At 36.2% G+C, this 20,094-nt stretch overlaps 2 protein-coding genes across 2 annotated transcripts; both read left to right on the top strand.

Moving 5' to 3' along the window:
- The first annotated feature begins 837 nt into the window (after positions 1–837).
- On the top strand, positions 838–1,976 carry LOC115964781. The gene is made up of 3 exons (XM_031084034.1): positions 838–1,246; positions 1,497–1,802; positions 1,924–1,976. Exons 1-3 carry the CDS (start codon positions 838–840, stop codon positions 1,974–1,976), a joined length of 768 nt encoding a protein of 255 aa, XP_030939894.1.
- Positions 1,977–3,468: 1,492 nt separating this feature from the next.
- On the top strand, positions 3,469–4,125 carry LOC115964780. Its single transcript, XM_031084033.1, has one exon. It carries the CDS (start codon positions 3,469–3,471, stop codon positions 4,123–4,125), a length of 657 nt encoding a protein of 218 aa, XP_030939893.1.
- The last annotated feature ends 15,969 nt before the right edge of the window (positions 4,126–20,094 follow it).

The following is a 20,094-nucleotide window of genomic DNA, read 5'->3' as shown; positions in this document are numbered from 1 at the left end:
AAATTTTTTGTTTAGAGGATTAATAGAGGTGGAGGTTTAGTTATGTACTGGAAGAATGAATTGTTGGTTGATGTGGTTTCTTCTTCTTTGAACCATATTGATGCCATCATCAATAAAGATTCTGATGCAGCTTGGCGCTTCACCGGTTTCTACGGTGAGTTGGAAACTCACAAACGGCATGAATCATGGGAACTACTTCGCCGTCTTCATCATCAAAACTCACTGCCTTGGCTATGCGCCGGGGATTTCAACGAGATTTTAAAGCAAGGAGAGAAGCTTGGTGGATCGACAAGACCGCCGGGTCAGATGCAACTCTTCCGAGACAGTTTGGATGAATGTGGTCTCATAGATATAGGCTTCAAAGGCTCCCCCTTTACATGGAGTAAACATTATAGCCATGGGATTTCGATTTGGGAAAGATTAGATAGAGCAGTGGTCTCATATGGTTGGTTTTCAAAGTATCCAGGTACTCGAGTTCACCATATGGACAATACGACATCAAACCATAAAATACTGTGGATAGAGCAGTCAGATTTGGATTGTGCACAAAGGAAGAAAGTATTTAGATTTGAGGAGATGTGGCTAGGTGACAAAGGGTGTGATGAAACAGTGGAAGGAGTTTAGCAGGCACAATATGAAGAGGAAGGGAATACGAGAGTAATAAAGAAGGTTGAAATTTGTGGGAAAGCGCTAACCAAATGGAGTAGGGACTGTTTTGGCAACATCAAGAAAGAACTAGAGAAGAAAAGGAGAGAGCTTACATGGGTTGAAAAAGGGTTACTTCAGGGAGGGCCTTTGGACAGATTACTTGGGCTTAAAAAAGAGATTAACTCTCTTATGGACAAGGAGGAAAGGATGTGGCGCCAAAGGTCACGCACTCTGTACCTCGAAGATGGAGATCGTAACACTCGCTTTTTCCATTGTAGAGCAACTCAGAGAAGGCGCAAGAATCTTATCTCTAGGTTTAAAAACCAATCCAACATTTGGTGCACTAAACTTGAGGAGGTCTCGGACATATTCCTTGCCTACTTCCAACAATTATTTTCATCCTCAAACCCGGAAATTGCCGAGACAGATTTGAACTCTATACCGAAGATAGTCACCACTGAAATGAATGAGAGCTTGACTGGGGATTTCCAAGCCTGGAAAGTTGAAGTGGCTCTAAAGCAAATGGCTTCACTCAAAGCACCGAGGCCAGATGGGAAGCCACCACTATTTTATCAGAATTTTTGGGAGTTGGTTAAAGGTGATGTGATTCATGATATACTGAATTTTTTAAATTTGGTTTCTTTACCAAATTCATTAAATCATACATTTATCACTTTGATCCCTAAAACTAAAAATCCAGAGAATGTCACGGAGTTCAGACCTATTAGTTTATGTAACGTGCTTTACAAGATTTTTTTCAAAAGTTCTTGCTAATAGGTTGAAGAGAGTACTCCCCAATATTATCTCGAAACATCAAAGTGCCTTTCTAAAAGGGCACTTGATTACAGATAATATCCTTGTTGCCTTTGAAACGCTGCATTACATGAAAAACCACAACTCTCGTAATTCGGGATTCATGGCTATTAAATTCGACATGAGTAAGGCATATGATCGAGTTGAATGGTCTTTTTTGAAGGCGGTGATGACTCAAATGGGATTTAATGATCAGTGGGTGGCCTTAATCATGGAGTGTATTACCACAGTCACATACTCAATCTTGATCAATGGGGAACCCTGCGGAAATATCAAGCCAAGTCGTGGTATCCGCCAAGGAGATCCACTATCTCCCTATCTATTCTTGCTATGCTCAGAAGGTTTGCACCATATGATTCAAAAAGCAACGGAGAGAGGTGATTTACAGGGTGTGTCCATTTGTCGCAATGGCCCAAAACTAACCCATTTATTTTTTGCAAACGATAGTCTTTTGTTTTGCAGGGCCACCATCCATGATTGTCAAAAAAGGTGATGGATATTCTTTCGTCCTATGAAAATGTGTCGGGGCAAAAACTAAATAGAGACAAAACAGCTCTCTTTTTTAGTAAATCCACCCCAAGTGAAATGCAAAGGTAGATTATGGGAGCCCTTGGAGTAAATGAGCTAAAGCAATATGAAGAATATCTGGGATTACCGGCATTGGTTGAGAGAAACAAAAGAGCAAGCTTTGATCAATTGAAGCAAAAAGTATGGAAGAGATTACAAGGGTGGGAGGGCAAATTATTGTCGCAAGCCGGTAGGGAAGTACTCATCAAATCAGTTATCCAAGCCATTCCCACCTATACGATGAGTTGTTTTAAACTCCCTATCACTTTGTGCCATGAGATTGAGTCTCTTATAAGGAAGTTTTGGTGGGGGCAAAGGGGAGATAGGAGAAAAATCCATTGGGTTAGGTGGGAGGATATGTGTCAACACAAAGATCAAGGGGGGATGGGATTTAAAGATCTCACTATGTTTAATGAGGCGATGCTTGCTAAACTAGCTTGGAGATTACTTCATGATGACAACTCATTGTTTTACAGAGTTTTCAAGGCTAGATTTTTTCCTAAGAGTTCCATCCTAGAAGCAAAGGATTCGTCCTCCGCTTCTTATGCATGGAAAAGTATACTTAAAGGCAGGGAGGTTCTCACCAAAAGGGCCCTATGGAGAGTGGAAGATGGGAAGAAGATACGGATATGGGGGGATAACTGGCTGCCATCAAAAGTTTCAGCCGAAATAACCACACCAGTTTTGTTTGGACAGGAGAATTCAAATGTGGAGGTTCTAATAAATCTGGTGACACGAAGGTGGAGGACGGAGGTTATTGATCATGTGTTCACTATACAGGAAGCAGAGACCATAAAAAACATTCCCTTGAGCTCTACACACCAAACAGATGTACTGATTTGGCCATTCACTCTATCTGGTAATTACTTTGTAAAATCGGGTTATCGGTTCTTACAGGAGAATTCAAATGTGGAGGTTCTAATAAATCTGGTGACACGAAGGTGGAGGACGGAGGTTATTGATCATATGTTCACTATACAGGAAGCAGAGACCATAAAAAACATTCCCTTGAGCTCTACACACCAAACAGATGTACTGATTTGGCCATTCACTCTTTCTGGTAATTACTTTGTAAAATCGGGTTACCGGTTCTTACATGAGAGTGTTGCACAACCCCAGATAGCAGAGCAAGATTCAGGTTTTTGGAAGAGTTTATGGGGACTGGAGGTGCCTAATAAGATAAAGAATTTTGTCTGGAGAGCTAGCAGAGAAGCTTTGCCTATGAAGACCAACCTTTGCCGTAGGAAGATCACACAAGACGGTCAATGTGAAGTGTGCAAAACAGGGGATGAAGACTGCTCACATACTATTTTCTTTTATTCTGATGTGCAGGTAGTGTGGAACGCAAACCTATAATGGAGGTGGCTTGAGCAGATGAAGGGAAGACGTATCAAGGATATATTCAAGTGAGCATTTGCAGAACAGACTGATGTAGCTTTAATGGCATTCACGGGCTGGGCAGTGTGGAATAGGCGAAACCAGATTCGTCTCAAGGAAGCAGCATGCCCACTTGATCAGATTTATATGCTATTAAAAGATAGGAAAAACGAGTTCCAACTCCTTCACCCAGTCATTGGGACACCACAACATCGAAACCATACTAGATGGAAGCCGCCAGACCAAGGGGTTTACAAAGTTAATTATGATGGCGCTATTTTTTCCCAACAAGAGAAGGCAAGTGTTGGCGTCGTAATCAGGAATGCAGAAGGAGCTGTAATGGCATCTATGTCGCAACAAATGCCACTTCCAGCAACAATTGCACAAGTCGAAGCATTAGCTGGGAGGAGAGCCACAGAATTTGCACTTGAACTTGGAATAACTAAAGCCATCTTTGAAGGAGATTCAGAAACCATATGTAGGGAGCTCAACGATGATACTCCATCCTGGGCCTTACATGGTCATCTACTTCAAGATGTCAAAAGTTTGTCAACTTCTTTTCAATTTATCGGTTTTTCTCATGTACGTCGTCAAGGAAATACTGTCGCCCATGCTTTGGCAAGACGGGCTATTAGGGAGCAGGATCTAACTGTCTGGATGGAAGATGTACCACCAGACATTCATCATGCTGTCCAAGCTGACTTAGCCACTTTTGATTAATAATATTATTATGGTTCATTCTCAAAAAAAAAAAAAAAAAAAAAACATATACAACCACCAACATACCAAAAACACACCAAAGCCAACCATCACCACATACATGACACCGCCGCCACTGCACAAAACCCAACAACCACTATTTTGAATTGATTAATATGCAAATAGCGTTTCTTGTTTTTCTTCCATTTACTTACTTGCTTGTCTTTATTTTTAACTTTTCTTTTGCCATGTTGGTACTTCTCACATGGGTGAAACTAAGGTTCTTGACTAGTCATAGGGCTATTTGGTAAGGTGTTTTGAGTAACAGTTTCAGTGTTTAAACAATATTACACGTATTTTCACACACTTTTTCACCCACACCTATTTCCAAAAAATACAAACAACGTTACTAGAACAACATTACCAAACGGCCCCTCATGCTGATGATGATGATTTATACTATTATTAAAAGCCTATTTGCCTTGTGTTTATAATATATAATAAAAATCAATGTGAAGCTTAGCCATATAATATTATAAGGATAAAATTTAGTTACAAAATTGGTTGTAGTCTTAGATTACAACCTTATTCAATATCTTTTTTATTAGAAGTGAATTTCCACAAATCCACCATTGGATGGCATTGTCGATACTATATTTTGTCCGGCCCCGATTAACACGTCAAAATAAAACTAGTGAAAATCATGATTTTTAAAGCCAAAAAGGGGAATAAATAAATGAAACATGATTGGATGGTGGAGCAAAAATTTGCAACCTATCTAGTCACTTCTGACAAGAACTAAGACCAAAAACCCTAACTAAGGACAGTAAAAAAACTGAGTTTTTGATACAACTGTCCGAATGGGTTAAATTTTGAACCATCTTGAAGGTCATATTTTTCCCTTTGAAACGATAGTTCACAGGCCACAATCGAACCTAAAATAGATGAGATATCAAAACAATTTTGAAACCCTGATTAAATGTTTCACTATTTTCAGGTCAAAAATAATTGCTTTGGGTTGTTTTTGTACAAACAACTATACCAACTGAGTAACAATTGAAGCAATTTGTTAGAACAAGATTGAATTATGATGTCTCGACTACCTCTCATAAAAAGGGCTTGACGATATATATCACGGATTGATAGAGAAATGAATTTTTCAAAAATGGTGTTGCAAAATTTCCTACACTATGTCACCTCTCTTCCAAACGTGATATCTTGGCAACTGTAACTCCATATTGAGCAAGGTTAGAGCCTATAGAAACTAGACATCGAGAGATACCAAATTTGAAGAAATCAGAGCTCGAAAATGCCTCTAAATAGTAGTACAAAAATCAGACCAAAATAAATAAAAAAAAAAAGACAAAATAGGACAACTTGGGCAAAAAATGCGAGACATCATGTGGGGTGTTGTGCAACACACCCCACATAGCTGCATGACACCATCCAGCTATGTGGGAGGTACTACATCAACGCCCCCACATGGTCTCTCTACTGCTATATATAGCTCCCCTTTTTTTTGTAAACACACAAAAAAAACCTACAAAAATTTCTCTAGGCTAGAATTCTCTCTCTCTCTCTCTCTCTCTCTCATTTTTCCTTAGAAAACCTCTCTCAAATTTTCCAGCCACTCCCTATTTCCATAAAAATATATATATATATATATTTAAAAAAAAAAAAAAAAACTTTTGGATAAATGGGTAAGTTGTAGGAAATGGGTTAGCTTCTTTATAGCTATACTGATTTCTCCTTTCTCTTGTAACATCATAACATTCTATATGTAAAAGAGCCTCATTTATTTATTTGGCTCTTTACATTCTTGCATTTTAATTCCTTGTTCTATCTTTTATATTACTTATTGTTTTATTTACTTGTTGTATATCTATATGCTTCTAGGATTTTCCTAGATGAGTTTCATACCTTTTCGTAGACACTATGTGAGAAGCATCCCTAGGGGGTAGGACTCATCAAGTCTAAGCATTTAGGAAAAACTTATTTATTTGTTCATATATCTATTGCTCTATTTATCTTGTTGTTCCTATTTATTTGTTCATCTATTTATTTTGTTGCTTCTATTTATCTTGTTGCTTTATTTACTTGCTTATCTATCTTGTTGCATTTATGTAGTTGTTCATCTTTATATATTTTTCATTCCTTCTATTTATTTGTTATACTCTATATTTCTTCATTGCTCTCTCTCTCTCTCAAAACCTGAAAAAAAATTTCCACCCCTTTTTCTTTTGGGTACTTTCTCACTCTTTTGATTACTTTCTCACTTAAGAAAGTAAACATGACATTTATGATAAATCTTTACATTCTCAATTAGATGGTATGCGATGGCTTAGGTCGTGTGTGCGACCATTCTTGTTAGAAAATAAAGCTTTATCGTAGGTGGGTTTTTCTTAAATGGGTTCTAAACCATGTTCCCAAGCACAATATGGGTATGTTGCCTAGAGAATGGTGATGGCTTGCCTCCCATTTCTTCTATTAGTAAAGAATCCATAAGGCTTGATGTGGCAAGATTAGAACTTATTTAGGAAAATTTTCCTAAAAAATGATTTTCCAATAAACTTTACTTTATTTTCTTGTCTTTACTTTTCTTTAAATTCCAAACAATTTATTTTATTATCTTGTCTTTACTTGCCTTTAAATACCAAGCAATTTATTTTATTTTATTGTATTGTCTTTACATTCCTTTAAATTCCATGCAATTTATGTCTTCGTCTTTAACGAGTTTATAATAATTTTATTTTTATTATTTTATTTTTTATAAACGTTACGAGTTTAGAACTTGTAAAATACATCTGTTCATGTAAGGTCCTGTCATCTTTTATTAAATAGCAAGATACTACATATTTCATCTATATGTAAAAATTAAAACCATTAACTTTTTTTCTACTTAACAACAAATAGAGTGGAAAAATTTTGAACACCAGTTCTATCATTTTTTTTTTTTTTTTTTTTTTATAGAAATCAAACATTCAAGTTTAAGTGCCACATGTGATTAGGTAGGTTTCATTGTTTCATAAACTATTGAGTGGACAAGAATTTTTTTTTCCTAACTAGTTTGGAGGAATTTCATCCAATTCAATATATGATAAATTTTGAGGCTATCTACATATATTGTTTAAATAAGTCACATGTTAAAATTTTACATGAATTTTTCTTTTTTTACTTGTCAACTAATGGGTTGGAGGAAGTTCAATTTAAACTATCGTGAAGGTAAACTTTTCGATACTAAATCTTTATACATGGTACGCTGATAGGATATTGTGGGGCCCAAATAATTTATGGGTCAGGTCCATTTACTCGTGGAGAGTCCAAAGGCCCAAGCCGAGGAGGGCTATGGCCCAAACTCGATAAATATAAAACATAGGATAGCCTTGGGATACAGTCGAGGACAGTTCAGTCCTCGGCAGACTCAAAGTCCCACCGAAAAGAGGGGCAGAAACGATATAGAACTAAGCTTAAAAGAAAATCTAAAATATCTAGGGAAAGCTGCCCTTACTGCCATTCAATACTCTGCACCTGACAGAGCCGTATTCTTTGGCTTTTACAACCACCCCCAACGACTTTGGGTATGGGCTGATGGGACAAGTATCAGTCTTGGAAAGGTTGACCCTATACGTGGACGAAAGACAGTGAACGCAGGCTAGTATAAAAGGAAAAATAAGTAATCTAGAGAGGGGGCTGGGAAAAATGGCCAGAAACCAGTGCCTCCCAGCCCACCTCCAGGAGAAAGACTCCAGGGGTGAAGAAAACTGAACCATGTATGAACACCACGAAATACCCACCACCTGGTGACCAAGGCCTAGCCTTTCAAACCCATGCTCTACAAATGATATTGTTTGGGCCATTTCACGTGCGAACCCAACACTGTTACGGTTCGTCACGAATCGTGTCCTTACAATTGGCGCCGTCTGTGGGAAAGGTTTGTGTGTTGGCATAGGCGGTAGGTCGAGAGAGTTCCTTTGTCCTTTCTAACAACTGGTTATAGAGTTTTAGTATAAAGTTCCGCTAGGGGCTACGCTTCTTGACTAGGGGCTACGCTAGGTAGCGTTAGTCGCATGGATAACTCTAGGGGCTCGGCCGAGGAGCTAACTCCCCTAAAGCCAAGGTCCCACGCAATGAGAAAAGGATGAGAAAAAAATTGAGTTTTGTAAGGTTGGCTACTTAATAACAATTCTAAGTTACTCAATCCTCGGCTCAAATACTGTAAAAGGTCAATGCCAATAGGAGTGTTAAGAAGATGGTGAAACGCCCCACTATTCAGTAGCCTAGGGGGTCTATTCATTTTGCAAGTGATACATCTTCGGATGGTTACTTCCGACACCGCATCGAGCATTGAGCTATCACCTCGGCTAGTTTTGGGGTAAGTATCGTTTTTCACAGATCGGCATTGTTGTGCCAAACAACTCTATTAAAGTTATGGTGATATCTTTTTCTTAGCAAGCATTTTGGCCCTAGGTGTCATTGATTCAAATGCTACATTATTGTGCCGAATAGCACTTGCAAATTCGTAATAGCGCCCTTCTCTTTGATAAAGGATTAGGGCCCCAAATATTGTACTCTAAGGTCGGCGGTATTGAGCTAGACCGACTCAGTAAGCTCATCATAATGTCCTTTCTTTTCCCGCCTAATGGGAGTTTCAGCCCTAAGTGTCATTTGTTCGATTCAGTATTATTAAGCCGGATTGTTTTTATAAATACAGAGCAAAATCTTTTTATTAACTGGGACTTTAGCCCTAGACGTCGGTCATGGTTTAAAAATAAAAAGAATTCACAAGATTGTATGTCTATGCATTGTGTTAACATTTCGAAAATATAGAGATAGAACATGTGAAGTAAAGTGATAACAATTTTTATTAATATAAAGGTGTATTACAACGTACAAAGGAGGGCTTAAACAAGCCTATACAAAAGGTAGATTTCCAAAACAATAAAAAAAAAAAAAAAAAAAAAAAAAAAAAAACAATACATTAAGTAAACAGTCAAGTCTCTTTTTAAACTCGTCTCCGAAGTCCTTCCAAACTCTGCCTCAAGTAGCGCTCATATTGAGAGAAGGACCTTCTTCAGAAGAAGATGGAGGAGATGAATGAAGAAGATGGAGGAGATGAATGAAAAGAAGGAGGAGAAGAAGAGGGAAGAGATGAAAAGAAAGAAAAATGAGCAAAAGAGGGAGAAGGAAAAGCACCAGGATGGATCTGGTGGTGGAAAGAAGAAGAAAGAGAGGCAAAAGGAGGCACCAGTGAACGAAGAGAGGAAGAAGCAGGAGCACTTGGTCCCTACCTCAGTCCTGACTCCTAACACACTAGTGCCATGTTAGGTATGCTCATAAGAGAGCGGTTGGTACTGATGATGGGTGTCCTCGACTCAGTCACGCCGAAAGTTTGACGTGACGAGTCCCTGCTTCGGATTTTGGCTGAAAGGAAGGTGAGATAGATTTTGAGTCTTCGCCATCCCTGCCCTGACCGAGCCATTACGAGCTTTATTGGAACGTGGTGTTTATGGGGGGGGGGGGTATGGTTCCTTCATTACTCGTTGTTATGGTGAACGTATTATGATTTGATGTATAACTAGTGGGTAAAGTAAACGCTAAGAGAGGCTAAGGATTTCAGATCTCAGAAGGATAGAAAGGGTCTCTGTATGAGAGCGATAGCCTCCTATTTGTCTTCTTATAGGAAGGGCAAAACGGAAGGTATTAAATTTTTCCAGGTTTCCAAGAGAATCTGAAAACAAAGATGTATCCGTTTCACTTCCCCACCTCATCAAACAAACCGTCGAATTTAAGTAAGTCTCATGAATAGAAGTCATTAAAAGCGCGTTTTGGATAACCAAACGGCGAGAACGCATCAGGAGTAAAATCAAAAGAATGTCTCGTAGACCGGTACATTTCCTGGGCAGATGGAGAACCGCCAGCATTAGTGAAAGGCCGAATTAAGTGAGCCATGATAAAGGCTCGGTATTACCAAAACCCCCTTTTCCAACCAAGAGGTTGGACAGCAGGGTTTTGAGGGGCTATTGTGGGGCCCAAATAATTTATGGACCAGGCCCATTTACCCGTGGGGAGTCCAAAGGCCCAAGCCGAGGAGGGCTATGGCTCAAACTCGATAAATATAAAACACATGATAGCCTTGGGATACAGCCGAGGACAGTTCAGTACTCGGCAGAATCAAAGTCCCATCGAAAAGAGGGACAGAAACGGTATAGAACTAAACTTGAAAGAAAATCTAAAATATCTAGGGAAAGCTACCATTACTGCCATTCAATACTCTGCACCTAACAGAGCCGTATTCTTCGGCTTTTACAACCACCCCCAACGACTTTGGGTATGGGCTGATGGGACAAGTATCAGTCTTGGAAAGGTTGACCCTATACGTGGACGAAGGACAGTGAACGCAGGCTAGTATAAAAGGAAAAATAAGTAATCTAGAGAGGGGGCTGGGAAAAATGGCCAGAAACCAGAGCCTCCCAGCCCACCTCCAGGAGAAAGACTCTAGGGGTGAAGAAAATTGAACCATATATGAACACCACGAAAAACCCACCGCCTGGTGACCAAGGCCTAGCCTTTCAAACCCACGCTCTACAAATGATATTGTTTGGGCCATTTCACGTGCGAACCCAACACTGTTACGGTTCGTCACGAATCGTGTCCTTACAGATATCAAGGGGGGTAAAAGGTTTTTTTTTTTTTTTTTTTGGAGAAATAATTACAATATGCTGCTAATCCTCAACTTGAACATTTTCCTCCCTAGACCCCCAAGCACTTTGTGCATAAAGAGGTGCCAATTCTCTAAGTAGTATGTGATGCCTTGTGCCCAATTCAAGACTTTGGTAGGGACGTAGGATATTGAATGAAGGGCTAAAACTGAGTTAAATATCAATATTGATTCTGGAATTTTATTTTTTATAGATACCACATGACCTATATAAGATATAGGCAGAAGATCTATCTACATCTTATATCTTATAGTCATAGATTCTTCTAAAAAAAAAAAAGCAAAAAAAAAAAAACAAAATCTTATAGTCATAGATACCACAGGGCCTAGATATAGTCGTACAGGTAGATCTTTGAAGTTATTTGAATTTTAATGTTCCACCACTCTAGCTTAGAAGATCATATTATTATTGTGTAATATTGTAAGAAAATTGGCATCTTCAAACGAAAAAGAAAAAACCAAAACAAAAGAATGAAAATGACAGATCGTTAAAGCTGGTAAGTGGTGTTGTAATTAGGTTGGCAAATGAATGAACATGAATCGCGCCATTGGGCTGTGTCTCTCCTCTTCTTGCTTAAGCCAGGTGAGTGGATTCCTTTAAAAATGACTAACAAGAAGTTCAACAGATAAAGTTAGGTGACCACCTAAAGCCTTCAAATTGTAGAAGGCCTCAAATTTGATCCAATTAGATTAGTTATTTGATTGAATTGATTCTCCTACTAGAAAGATAAATTTTTTGTGACCTAGAAACTAATATCCACCCCCCCCCCCCTTTTTTTCCTCTCTAAACAAAACTGAACAAATCCCAAAAAGTAGAAAATAAAAATTTCAAACCTCAAAAAATAAAAATAAAATTATTAATATTGCTGAAAATTTTTATTTCTTTTTTCTTTTTAATCCTCGACTTATGACTTATCCATCAAAATGCACAGAGCCGCCCTGTGAATCAGTAACAATTGTATTAAACTAACAGACATATCACACAGCCCTGAAGTTGCCAAAATCAACAAAGAAATGAAAATTACAACAGGCACACAAACACAACAACCTAAATCAACATATACCAAAGAAGGCATATAGCCAAAAACAAAAGTAGCCTGTAAATTGCTACTAAACAACTCTTCATAGAAGACATGTGAGATGTGAGTGTTACACACCCCACCTAGTACCCCACCTCTTCAAGGAACCCTTCTAACATACGAAATGCCACTGCACTGGCCTGCAAGCCTCCAAGGCCTAGTACATCAGTGATAAGACACCGCAGTACCCTCTTTTTGCCTTTTTCTTTTTTTATTTAAAAAATTAAAGACGTAAAAAAGAATTTATTTTTACTAATGTATAACTGATGTATTATGTATATAAATAAACCATTTTAGAAAAAAGTTTTTTAAGAAATTGAATAAGTAACTAATTTTGACTTATAACACAGTTTTTATCACAATTATTTTGGTTGGGTAAACTGTAATCGATTTGAATTATCAATTTTTTTTTAAAATTATTTGTTGCAAAAGTTATGGAATTTTTTGTTAATCCAACGGCCCATATCACAGAAAAAACTCTCAGAAAAATACACTCTGCAATGGGTGGGGTATAGGTTACCAGTGTCTCATAACTAGTGGATCCCACATCACAGCACATCCATCAGGCATCTTAAACAAACTGAACACAGGATAAGATCAAATAAGTACGGATAACACAGGATAAGGCAAAACGACGACGTCTTGAGGAGAAGGAAGATGAGTTTGGTTAGAAGACAGCAACGGTGACGGTACGGTGGTTGTGGCGGCGAAGTTTGAGTGGCAAAGCCGAGCATCGTGGGGAGTGTTTTGTGTTTTTCGATTTTGTAAGAGGGCACAGCCTGCCTGACTTCTCTCAAGACACATTTGATTCTGTGATCTCTCTCTCACATTTCTAAATTATTCCCATTTCTTCCAAAACTCTCTGTTTGGTTGCCAAGAAAGAAAATATGCAATTAAGACAAAAATAAAAATAAAATACCCATTTGGACAAACACAACATTAGCTAGCTTAACATTATCATCATACATAGGCGATCGTACAATTATAAAAGCAGCCTCTTGTGAAGCTTTTAGGAAAATAACAAGAAACACCAGTAGTCTTGCACAAGCAGATAAAGCTTTAACCCCCCAAATCCCAATTCCCAAACCCATAACACAACAACAATAGCAAATAGCCAAATAGTACAACTAGGAAGTAGGAGGAGAAGATAAAGAACACCAGTTACATTAGATTACACATGAGGTCTGAGGAGTGAGGAGAACAGGCCCCATCACCATAAATATATACTAATTTCCGCCTGTTGGGTACGAAAAGACTCTGATCACATCAGAAACAACCCCTTTAACGGCTTTCATTTTGATTTTGTTGCCTCGATGTGGAGGCAGGTTGGCCAAAGGCCCAGGCCCCGGCAACGACTTGCTTCATGATCTTGCCTCGCTTTGGAGGTTGATTGCCAAGATTTGGCCCGGTCCCCGGCCGGAAATTCCCTGGACGCTGGTTTACAGGGCCGTTTCCGCCTTGATCTCCGCCTTGATTCATCTCTACCTCTCTTTCTCTCTCTTTCACTCTCTCTCTTAGTTTCTTTCTTACTTTTTTTTTGGTTGCTGAGAACTCTCTTTCTTATATATATAAATAAAATAGTTGAAAAAGCTTGCCTGACCGGGACGCTCACCCCCCAAAAAAACACAAAAATATTTGAAAAAAGAAAAAGAAAAAAGAAAAGTAGCCTAACCAGTAACCACATGTGCATGTGATGAATTTTTTTTTTTTCGGGTTAAGTGTCAAAATTTTTCAAAAATACAAAAGAAAAAGAAGCAAATAAAAATTATATACAACAATCAAAATTATATGAGTAATAAAAGGATTTAAAAAAATTACCTTGTAGGCAAAGACAACTCATTCCTTTGAGTAAAAAAGAAAGATACATACATATATATATATATATATTAGTAACCGACTTGCCATTCAAAAGGAATAAAGAGAGATCTCTCTCTCAAAAAAAAAAAAAAAAAAAGGGGAATAAAGAGAGATGAAAGTGCATAATTTTAAGGGATATAAATAAGGGAAATAAGTTTGCAAGTCCATCAAAAAAAAAAAAGAAAAAAGAAAAAAGAATTTACATGAGAGAAATATAGTGAAAAAATAAATTTAGGAATGTTTTAATTAGTAATTTTACCTATTTAACTCTATTATTTAAACTTTCTAAACATATGAATTGGAGAGTATTTTGGTACACAAAATGATGAAACCAAATAAGAGAATCACGTTATTAGTAGTGAGGCTCAAGGTAAATAGGCTCAACATTACAAAACACTAGTCGCTAATCCGTGCGATGCACGGGAAAACTATTAGAAAATAATAAAGCATGCATATATTAAAAGACAATTTAAGTTCATGTGTGCTTGCAAGGGATACATACCTAATTAGTTCTTGCGGTAGAAATAACAGCCTTATCTTTGAGATAAAGAACTGATGTAAACAAACTAACCTTACATAAAAACAAATTTTAAAAAAAAAAAAAAAAAAAAACATAAAATTGATGTCATGGGAAATTCAGCCACATAGTAGTAATATATAAATCTCTTAAAACCTAAACCTAAACCTAAACGTAAGGATTAAATATTTATGTGCCTTCTCTTACTTTCCTGATGTATTTGGTTAAAAACATAAAACTGATGTCACGGGAAATTCAGCCACATAGTAGTAATATATAAATCTCTTAAAACCTAAACCTAAACCTAAACGTAAGGACTAAATATATAAACAAACTAACCTTACAAAAGCTGAACTTTATAAGCTAAAATCTATACCGTGAGTTGTAGATCTTGAATGCTATACCGTGCGTTTAGGGCTTCCTACATCTGGAGAGAGAGAGAGTTTGTAGAAACCAAAGAAAATCTCTCTATAGCTTAAGAAACACAATATACTAAAATCAAAGAGATAAAATTTTCAGAGGACAAAATATTATAGATAATTTAAAAAACTTTTGGTTTAATTCTTGAACACCGCAACTCCATAAAATTCATACTAATAATAATATTTTATGATAGCGCAGTTAGAATTTTGGTTTAATTCTTGAACACTGAATTGGAAATTGATTATATGAGTATTCAATGGTGAACAAAGTACTATGTATTAATTAATATATAAACAAAACTAACCTTACAAAAGCTGAACTTTATAAGCTAAAATCTATACCGTGCGTTGTAGATCTTGAATGCTTTAGGGCTTCCTACGTCTGGAGAGAGAGAGTTTGCAGAAACCGTGGCTTTATATTTCTTAACTTGAGAGAGGGGTAAGGTTGCTAGGGTTTTGTAGATCTTGAATGCTTTAGGGCTTTCTACGTCTGGAGAAAGAGAGAGTTTGCAGAAACCGTGACTTTATATTTCTTAACTTAAGAGAGAGGTAAGGTTACTAGGGTTTTGAGGAGTTATAATTTTTATTTATTTTTTATTTTTTAAATATTGTGGTGATTTTTTAAATACTATGCTTTTTTAAATATTGTGCTGACGTGGAAAATTGTGGTGCCAGCAAAGGTTTCGATTTTATATATATATATATAGATTACAAAGGAATCAAATACATACCTCAATAGAAATTAAGACGGGGCTTGTAGTCAACGATCTCTGTCTCTCTCGTCAAGCTCTCTATCAACAACAGACACCTTTAAATACATATCTCAATAAAAATTCTTTTCTCGATATAAATTAGATATAATGTACCTTTAAATATTGAAATTCAATGGATTTCAAAGATTGTTGCGTTTGATTCTGTCATGAAACTGGTGAATTTGTTAAATTAGAATGAATTTGTGAAGTAGGAAGGTGGAAAACGTGATATGATTGATAGTGGCTAAATGGAGTTCAAATAATAATGGGTAGATGCAATTTTAACGTGTTCAAATGAGAGCAATTTTGTACCATAAGAAGTTAAAACCCAATGGGACATCTGAATTTATTAATTGGAAGAAGAATTGTGATAAGTAAAAAAAATTGAGATTTGAACAAAAGAAAAATAATATACGTTAGTGTGGATGGATGGGGATGTGTGATAACTTTATAGAGTTTGGATAACAAAAATTTTGGAATGTTTTAAAGAATTTAAAAAAAAAAAAAAATATATATATATATATATATATATTGTAGGGACCGGGTTCGAGCACTTCTTCTATTGGATGAGTGGACTCAAGCCCAACTAGCCCAAAATAATAAATTTATAGAGAATAGGTTTAAGAACTAGGTCTTAGCCAGGATTATGACAACTAGACACGGTTATGTATGGATTGAATAACAAGGATATAGACTTAAAGTATGAAATTCTGTCCTCGGGCACTTCGTCCGAGGAACTTAGTGTTCTTCTTCTTTCTTCAGTGCTAGGTTACAAAGGTTTTCAAAATCATGCAAATTGTTCCCGTATTCTCCTTTTTTTTTCTTTCCCCCTCACTTTTGATCCCCCATTCTTGGAGGATCTCTCACATTATATATCTCCTTCCAATCGATCTTGGCCCTCTATTTATTGATTATGCAGGTCATTACTCGAGTGCTCGTCCCATTAGCCACCTTCCCAAACCCTCTGTGAGTTGCGGCAACTAAGACCGCACTGTTCAGGGGTCATTTCCTCATTAATGCGGCCAGAACGTTAGTTCCGTGCATTTAATACGGAGGTGACAGTTTCTCCTTAAATTGCTCCTACACCATATCCCCATGAGTGTCCTACTGTACTTGTTCTTTTTCTGGGGGCGCTCTGGGAGGCTGCCTTTGACGGCGTGCCGTTCTTTCCAGGGTATAGGTTACCAGTGTCTCATAACTGGTGGGTCCCACATCACAACACATCCATCAGGCACCTTAAACAAACTGAACACAGGATAAGATCAAACAAGTACGGATAACACAAGATAAGGCAAAACGACGACGTCTTGAGGAGAAGGAAGATGAGTTTGGTTAGAAGACAGCAATGGTGACGGTACGGTGGTTGTGGCGGCGAAGTTTGAGTGGCAAAGCCGAGCATCGTGGGGAGTGTTTTCCTTGTGTTTTGTGTTTTTCGATTTTGTAAGAGGGCACAGCCTACCTGACTTCTCTCAAGACACATTTGATTCTGTGATCTCTCACACATTTCTAAATTATTCCCATTTCTTCCAAAACTCTCGGTTTGGTTGCCAAGAAAGAAAATATGCAATTAAGACAAAAATAAAATAAAATACCCATTTGGACAAACACAACATTAGCTAGCTAGCTTAACATTATCATCATATATAAAAGCAGCTTCTAGTGAAGCTTTTAGGAAAATACAAAGAAACACTAGTAGTCTTGCATAAGCAGATAAAGCTTTAACCCCCCAATCCCAATTCCCAAACCCATAACACAACAACAATAGCAAATAGCCAAATAGTAAAACTAGGAAGTAGGAAGAGAAGAAAAAGAAAACCAGTACACATGAGGTCTGAGGAGAACAGCCCCCATAACCATAAATTTATACTAATTTCTGCCTGTTGGGTGCGAAATGACCGGTCACATCAGAAACAACCCGTGTAACAGCTTGTATTTTGATTTTGTTGCCTCGAGGTAGAGGCAGGTTGGCCAAATTAGGCCCAAGCCCCGGTGGAGCTTTCCCTGTGGCCAGGTTTTTGCCGCCGTTTCCGCCTTGTTTTCCACCCTGCTCCATTTCTACTATCCCTCTCTCGCTCTCTCTCTTTCACTTTCACTCTCACCCACTTTCCTTTCTTATATAGAATTATAGATGATTGAAAAAACTAAGGTTCAGCTTCTGTCCAGTGATCAGTGGCCACTAGACCGTCAAGATATGGACACGTGTTCGCAATTCAAGATGTTTAGTGGCATTGGTCACTGGACAGTACTACTAAAAAAAAAAGTAAATTTCTTTTGGTAAAAAAAAAAAAAAAAAAAAAAGATATACAAAAGTTGAGAAGAATAATAAAATAAATAATTCTTAATGTAATATCCCAAACACAAGCTTGATACATATCTTTTGTTTCTAGAAGGTTGACAAGTCTCTGAACCTGGGACTGTGTATGGAGAAGAGGGATTGCATTTAATCATGTAAGTTCTTTTTGTTATCAAAAAAAAAAAAAAAAAAAAAATGTAAGTTCTTTTGGCAATAATTTAATAATAATAATAATAATTAATGTTAATAGGAGTGATGCATACTCATTGGCCAATATATAAGATACTGCAAATATTACAAATATAAAACTTATAAATTAATGTGTTAATTTTTAAAATATTAAATTCTATAAAGATGTGGTATAATACCTAATTTTAAACACGTAAAACAAATAATTAGTGCTATAGTTTGATGATAAAAAATAATAATTATAGAACAAATTTCACATGTTCAAATAATATTGTGTCTATAAAAAACTTATAGATATTAATCATATTTATGTCTAAGTAAAACTTTCCCCTAAAAAAAAGCTGTTAAGTAAAAAAAAAAATCTGTAATTTTAATATATTTAAATTTTACTTAGCTATTTTTTTATTATATATATTTAAAATTACTATTAATTTTATTTAAAAAATTACAAATTGAGTAATTTAAAAATAATAATAAATATATATATGTTACTATTGTATTTTTTTTTCCATTTTTTTCTTCAATTTTAAATTTTTATTAAGCAATATTGTTATTGAGAAGATCTTTTTTTTTTGCTGAATGTTATTGAGAAGATCCTATCAATAGAACATGCGGACATACTCACTGCCCCTACGATTCACAACATTTGTGATGAGTTGCGCTTTGTTTGCCATAAAAGTTTCTTGGAAGTTGGAACTTATCCGGGAAGAAAAGAATCTAGTGACTGGTCAATCCACATCAAATTATTTGACGGCCTTGCCTAACAATTTGCATAAAAAGTTACTTCCTCTTTCACCATTTGCAAAAATGAACTTTTTGGTATTTGATAAGCAAGCAAAATGAACTTTTGTTGATTTTGGGAATGTCCTAATAACACTTTGGTTGCGTTTGAGAAGTGAGATTATTTTACTATTTAACTTATTTTTGTTACTATTTAATTTATTTTTGCTATTATTTATGGATTTCACAGCATTTTTTGATACTATTCATAGGTCTCACTGTACTATTTCAACTAACTTTATTTTTATTTATAGTACTTTCAGTAAAAAATTTTCAGTTTTAACTAAATAAGTTATTCTCAAATGAATTTCTCTTTTTAAATCTTTTGTGGGGCATTCAAGGGTTAAAAATAAGGGCAAAATTCTGGTTAAATGTCTAGTTGTATTAGACCCATCACAATGATATTTACTTTTGATTACATATCAACATCCAAACAGATAAATATATTGAATGCATTAGAACCAATACAAGTCCTAATATAAAAACCATATATTATTTATAACTATTGGACTTTTCTATTCTACTAATATATTTATCTTTCTCAGTAAAAAGAAAATAAGGAACTTTGTATCTCACCTCTATGTGAAATGAAAATTTACAAAAGTTTTGGAAAATCCATCTTTGCACTCACCATTTCTAAATCATGATGCAGCCAAAATAATAAAACAAGTTCCTTTGAGATGGTCGAAAAATCAAAACTTTGCCAGTAAAAGAGAAATAAGGGGAGCATGAAAGGTTGAAAAAAGAAAAGAAAAGAAAAAAAGAAGCCTGATACTCGGGAGTAGTCACTCCTCCCTTCTTTCACAAGGAGTGTAGGCCCGGTACAATGTTAGGTTTAGTCCCTTTAATAAAAGCCCAAAATTCCTCGATTATTAAAATATTACTTAAATAATATTTTAATTCTCAATACATAAATACAACATCATGCCTAAAGACAGTGGACGGAAGGACTCATTTGATCGGGTTAGTAATATTATAAAATTGAAATGTCTAATTTCAAATATAAATGAATAAAATGATTTTTGGGTAAAGTTACATGACTACTGTAACATCACAATTTGGTTCCCAAGTCCAAAAGGTAAAAGGATCTAGGTCCAAAGAGCCCAATATAATGAATTTGTAGAGAGTGGGTTAGAAAATTAGGTTCTAATGAGTTGGGTAACAATTATAATAGATCCAGATGACAAGAAAGTAAAGATAGACTGGTTTTATCTAAAGAAAATCATCCTCAGCACAATCCGAGGAGATCAGTTCTTGTATATATTTCTCGAATTTGATTACAAGCACAATTCTTATTACTACAATGTTTTTCTCTTAATTCTCTAATCCATTTCCCTCAAAGTCTTCTTTCTATTTTATATTATCTTTTTTCTTTCATCTCCA

The sequence above is a fragment of the Quercus lobata genome, chromosome 10 (genome assembly GCF_001633185.2).
Source record: "Quercus lobata isolate SW786 chromosome 10, ValleyOak3.0 Primary Assembly, whole genome shotgun sequence".
NCBI lineage: Eukaryota > Viridiplantae > Streptophyta > Magnoliopsida > Fagales > Fagaceae > Quercus > Quercus lobata.
Note: the sequence above shows the minus strand (reverse complement) of the source record. Positions and strands in the feature narration are given on the sequence as shown.

Bases quoted from the DNA above. Each gene is read 5' to 3' on its own strand.
- LOC115964781 (XM_031084034.1), top strand. From the start codon at position 838: ATGGACAAGGAGGAAAGGATGTGGCGCCAAAGGTCACGCACTCTGTAC. The intron at 1,247-1,496 runs GTGATGTGATTC...ACTTGATTACAG, and splicing joins TTTTTGGGAGTTGGTTAAAG to ATAATATCCTTGTTGCCTTT. The intron at 1,803-1,923 runs GTTTGCACCATA...TTTGTTTTGCAG, and splicing joins ATTCTTGCTATGCTCAGAAG to GGCCACCATCCATGATTGTC.
- LOC115964780 (XM_031084033.1), top strand. From the start codon at position 3,469: ATGGCATTCACGGGCTGGGCAGTGTGGAATAGGCGAAACCAGATTCGT.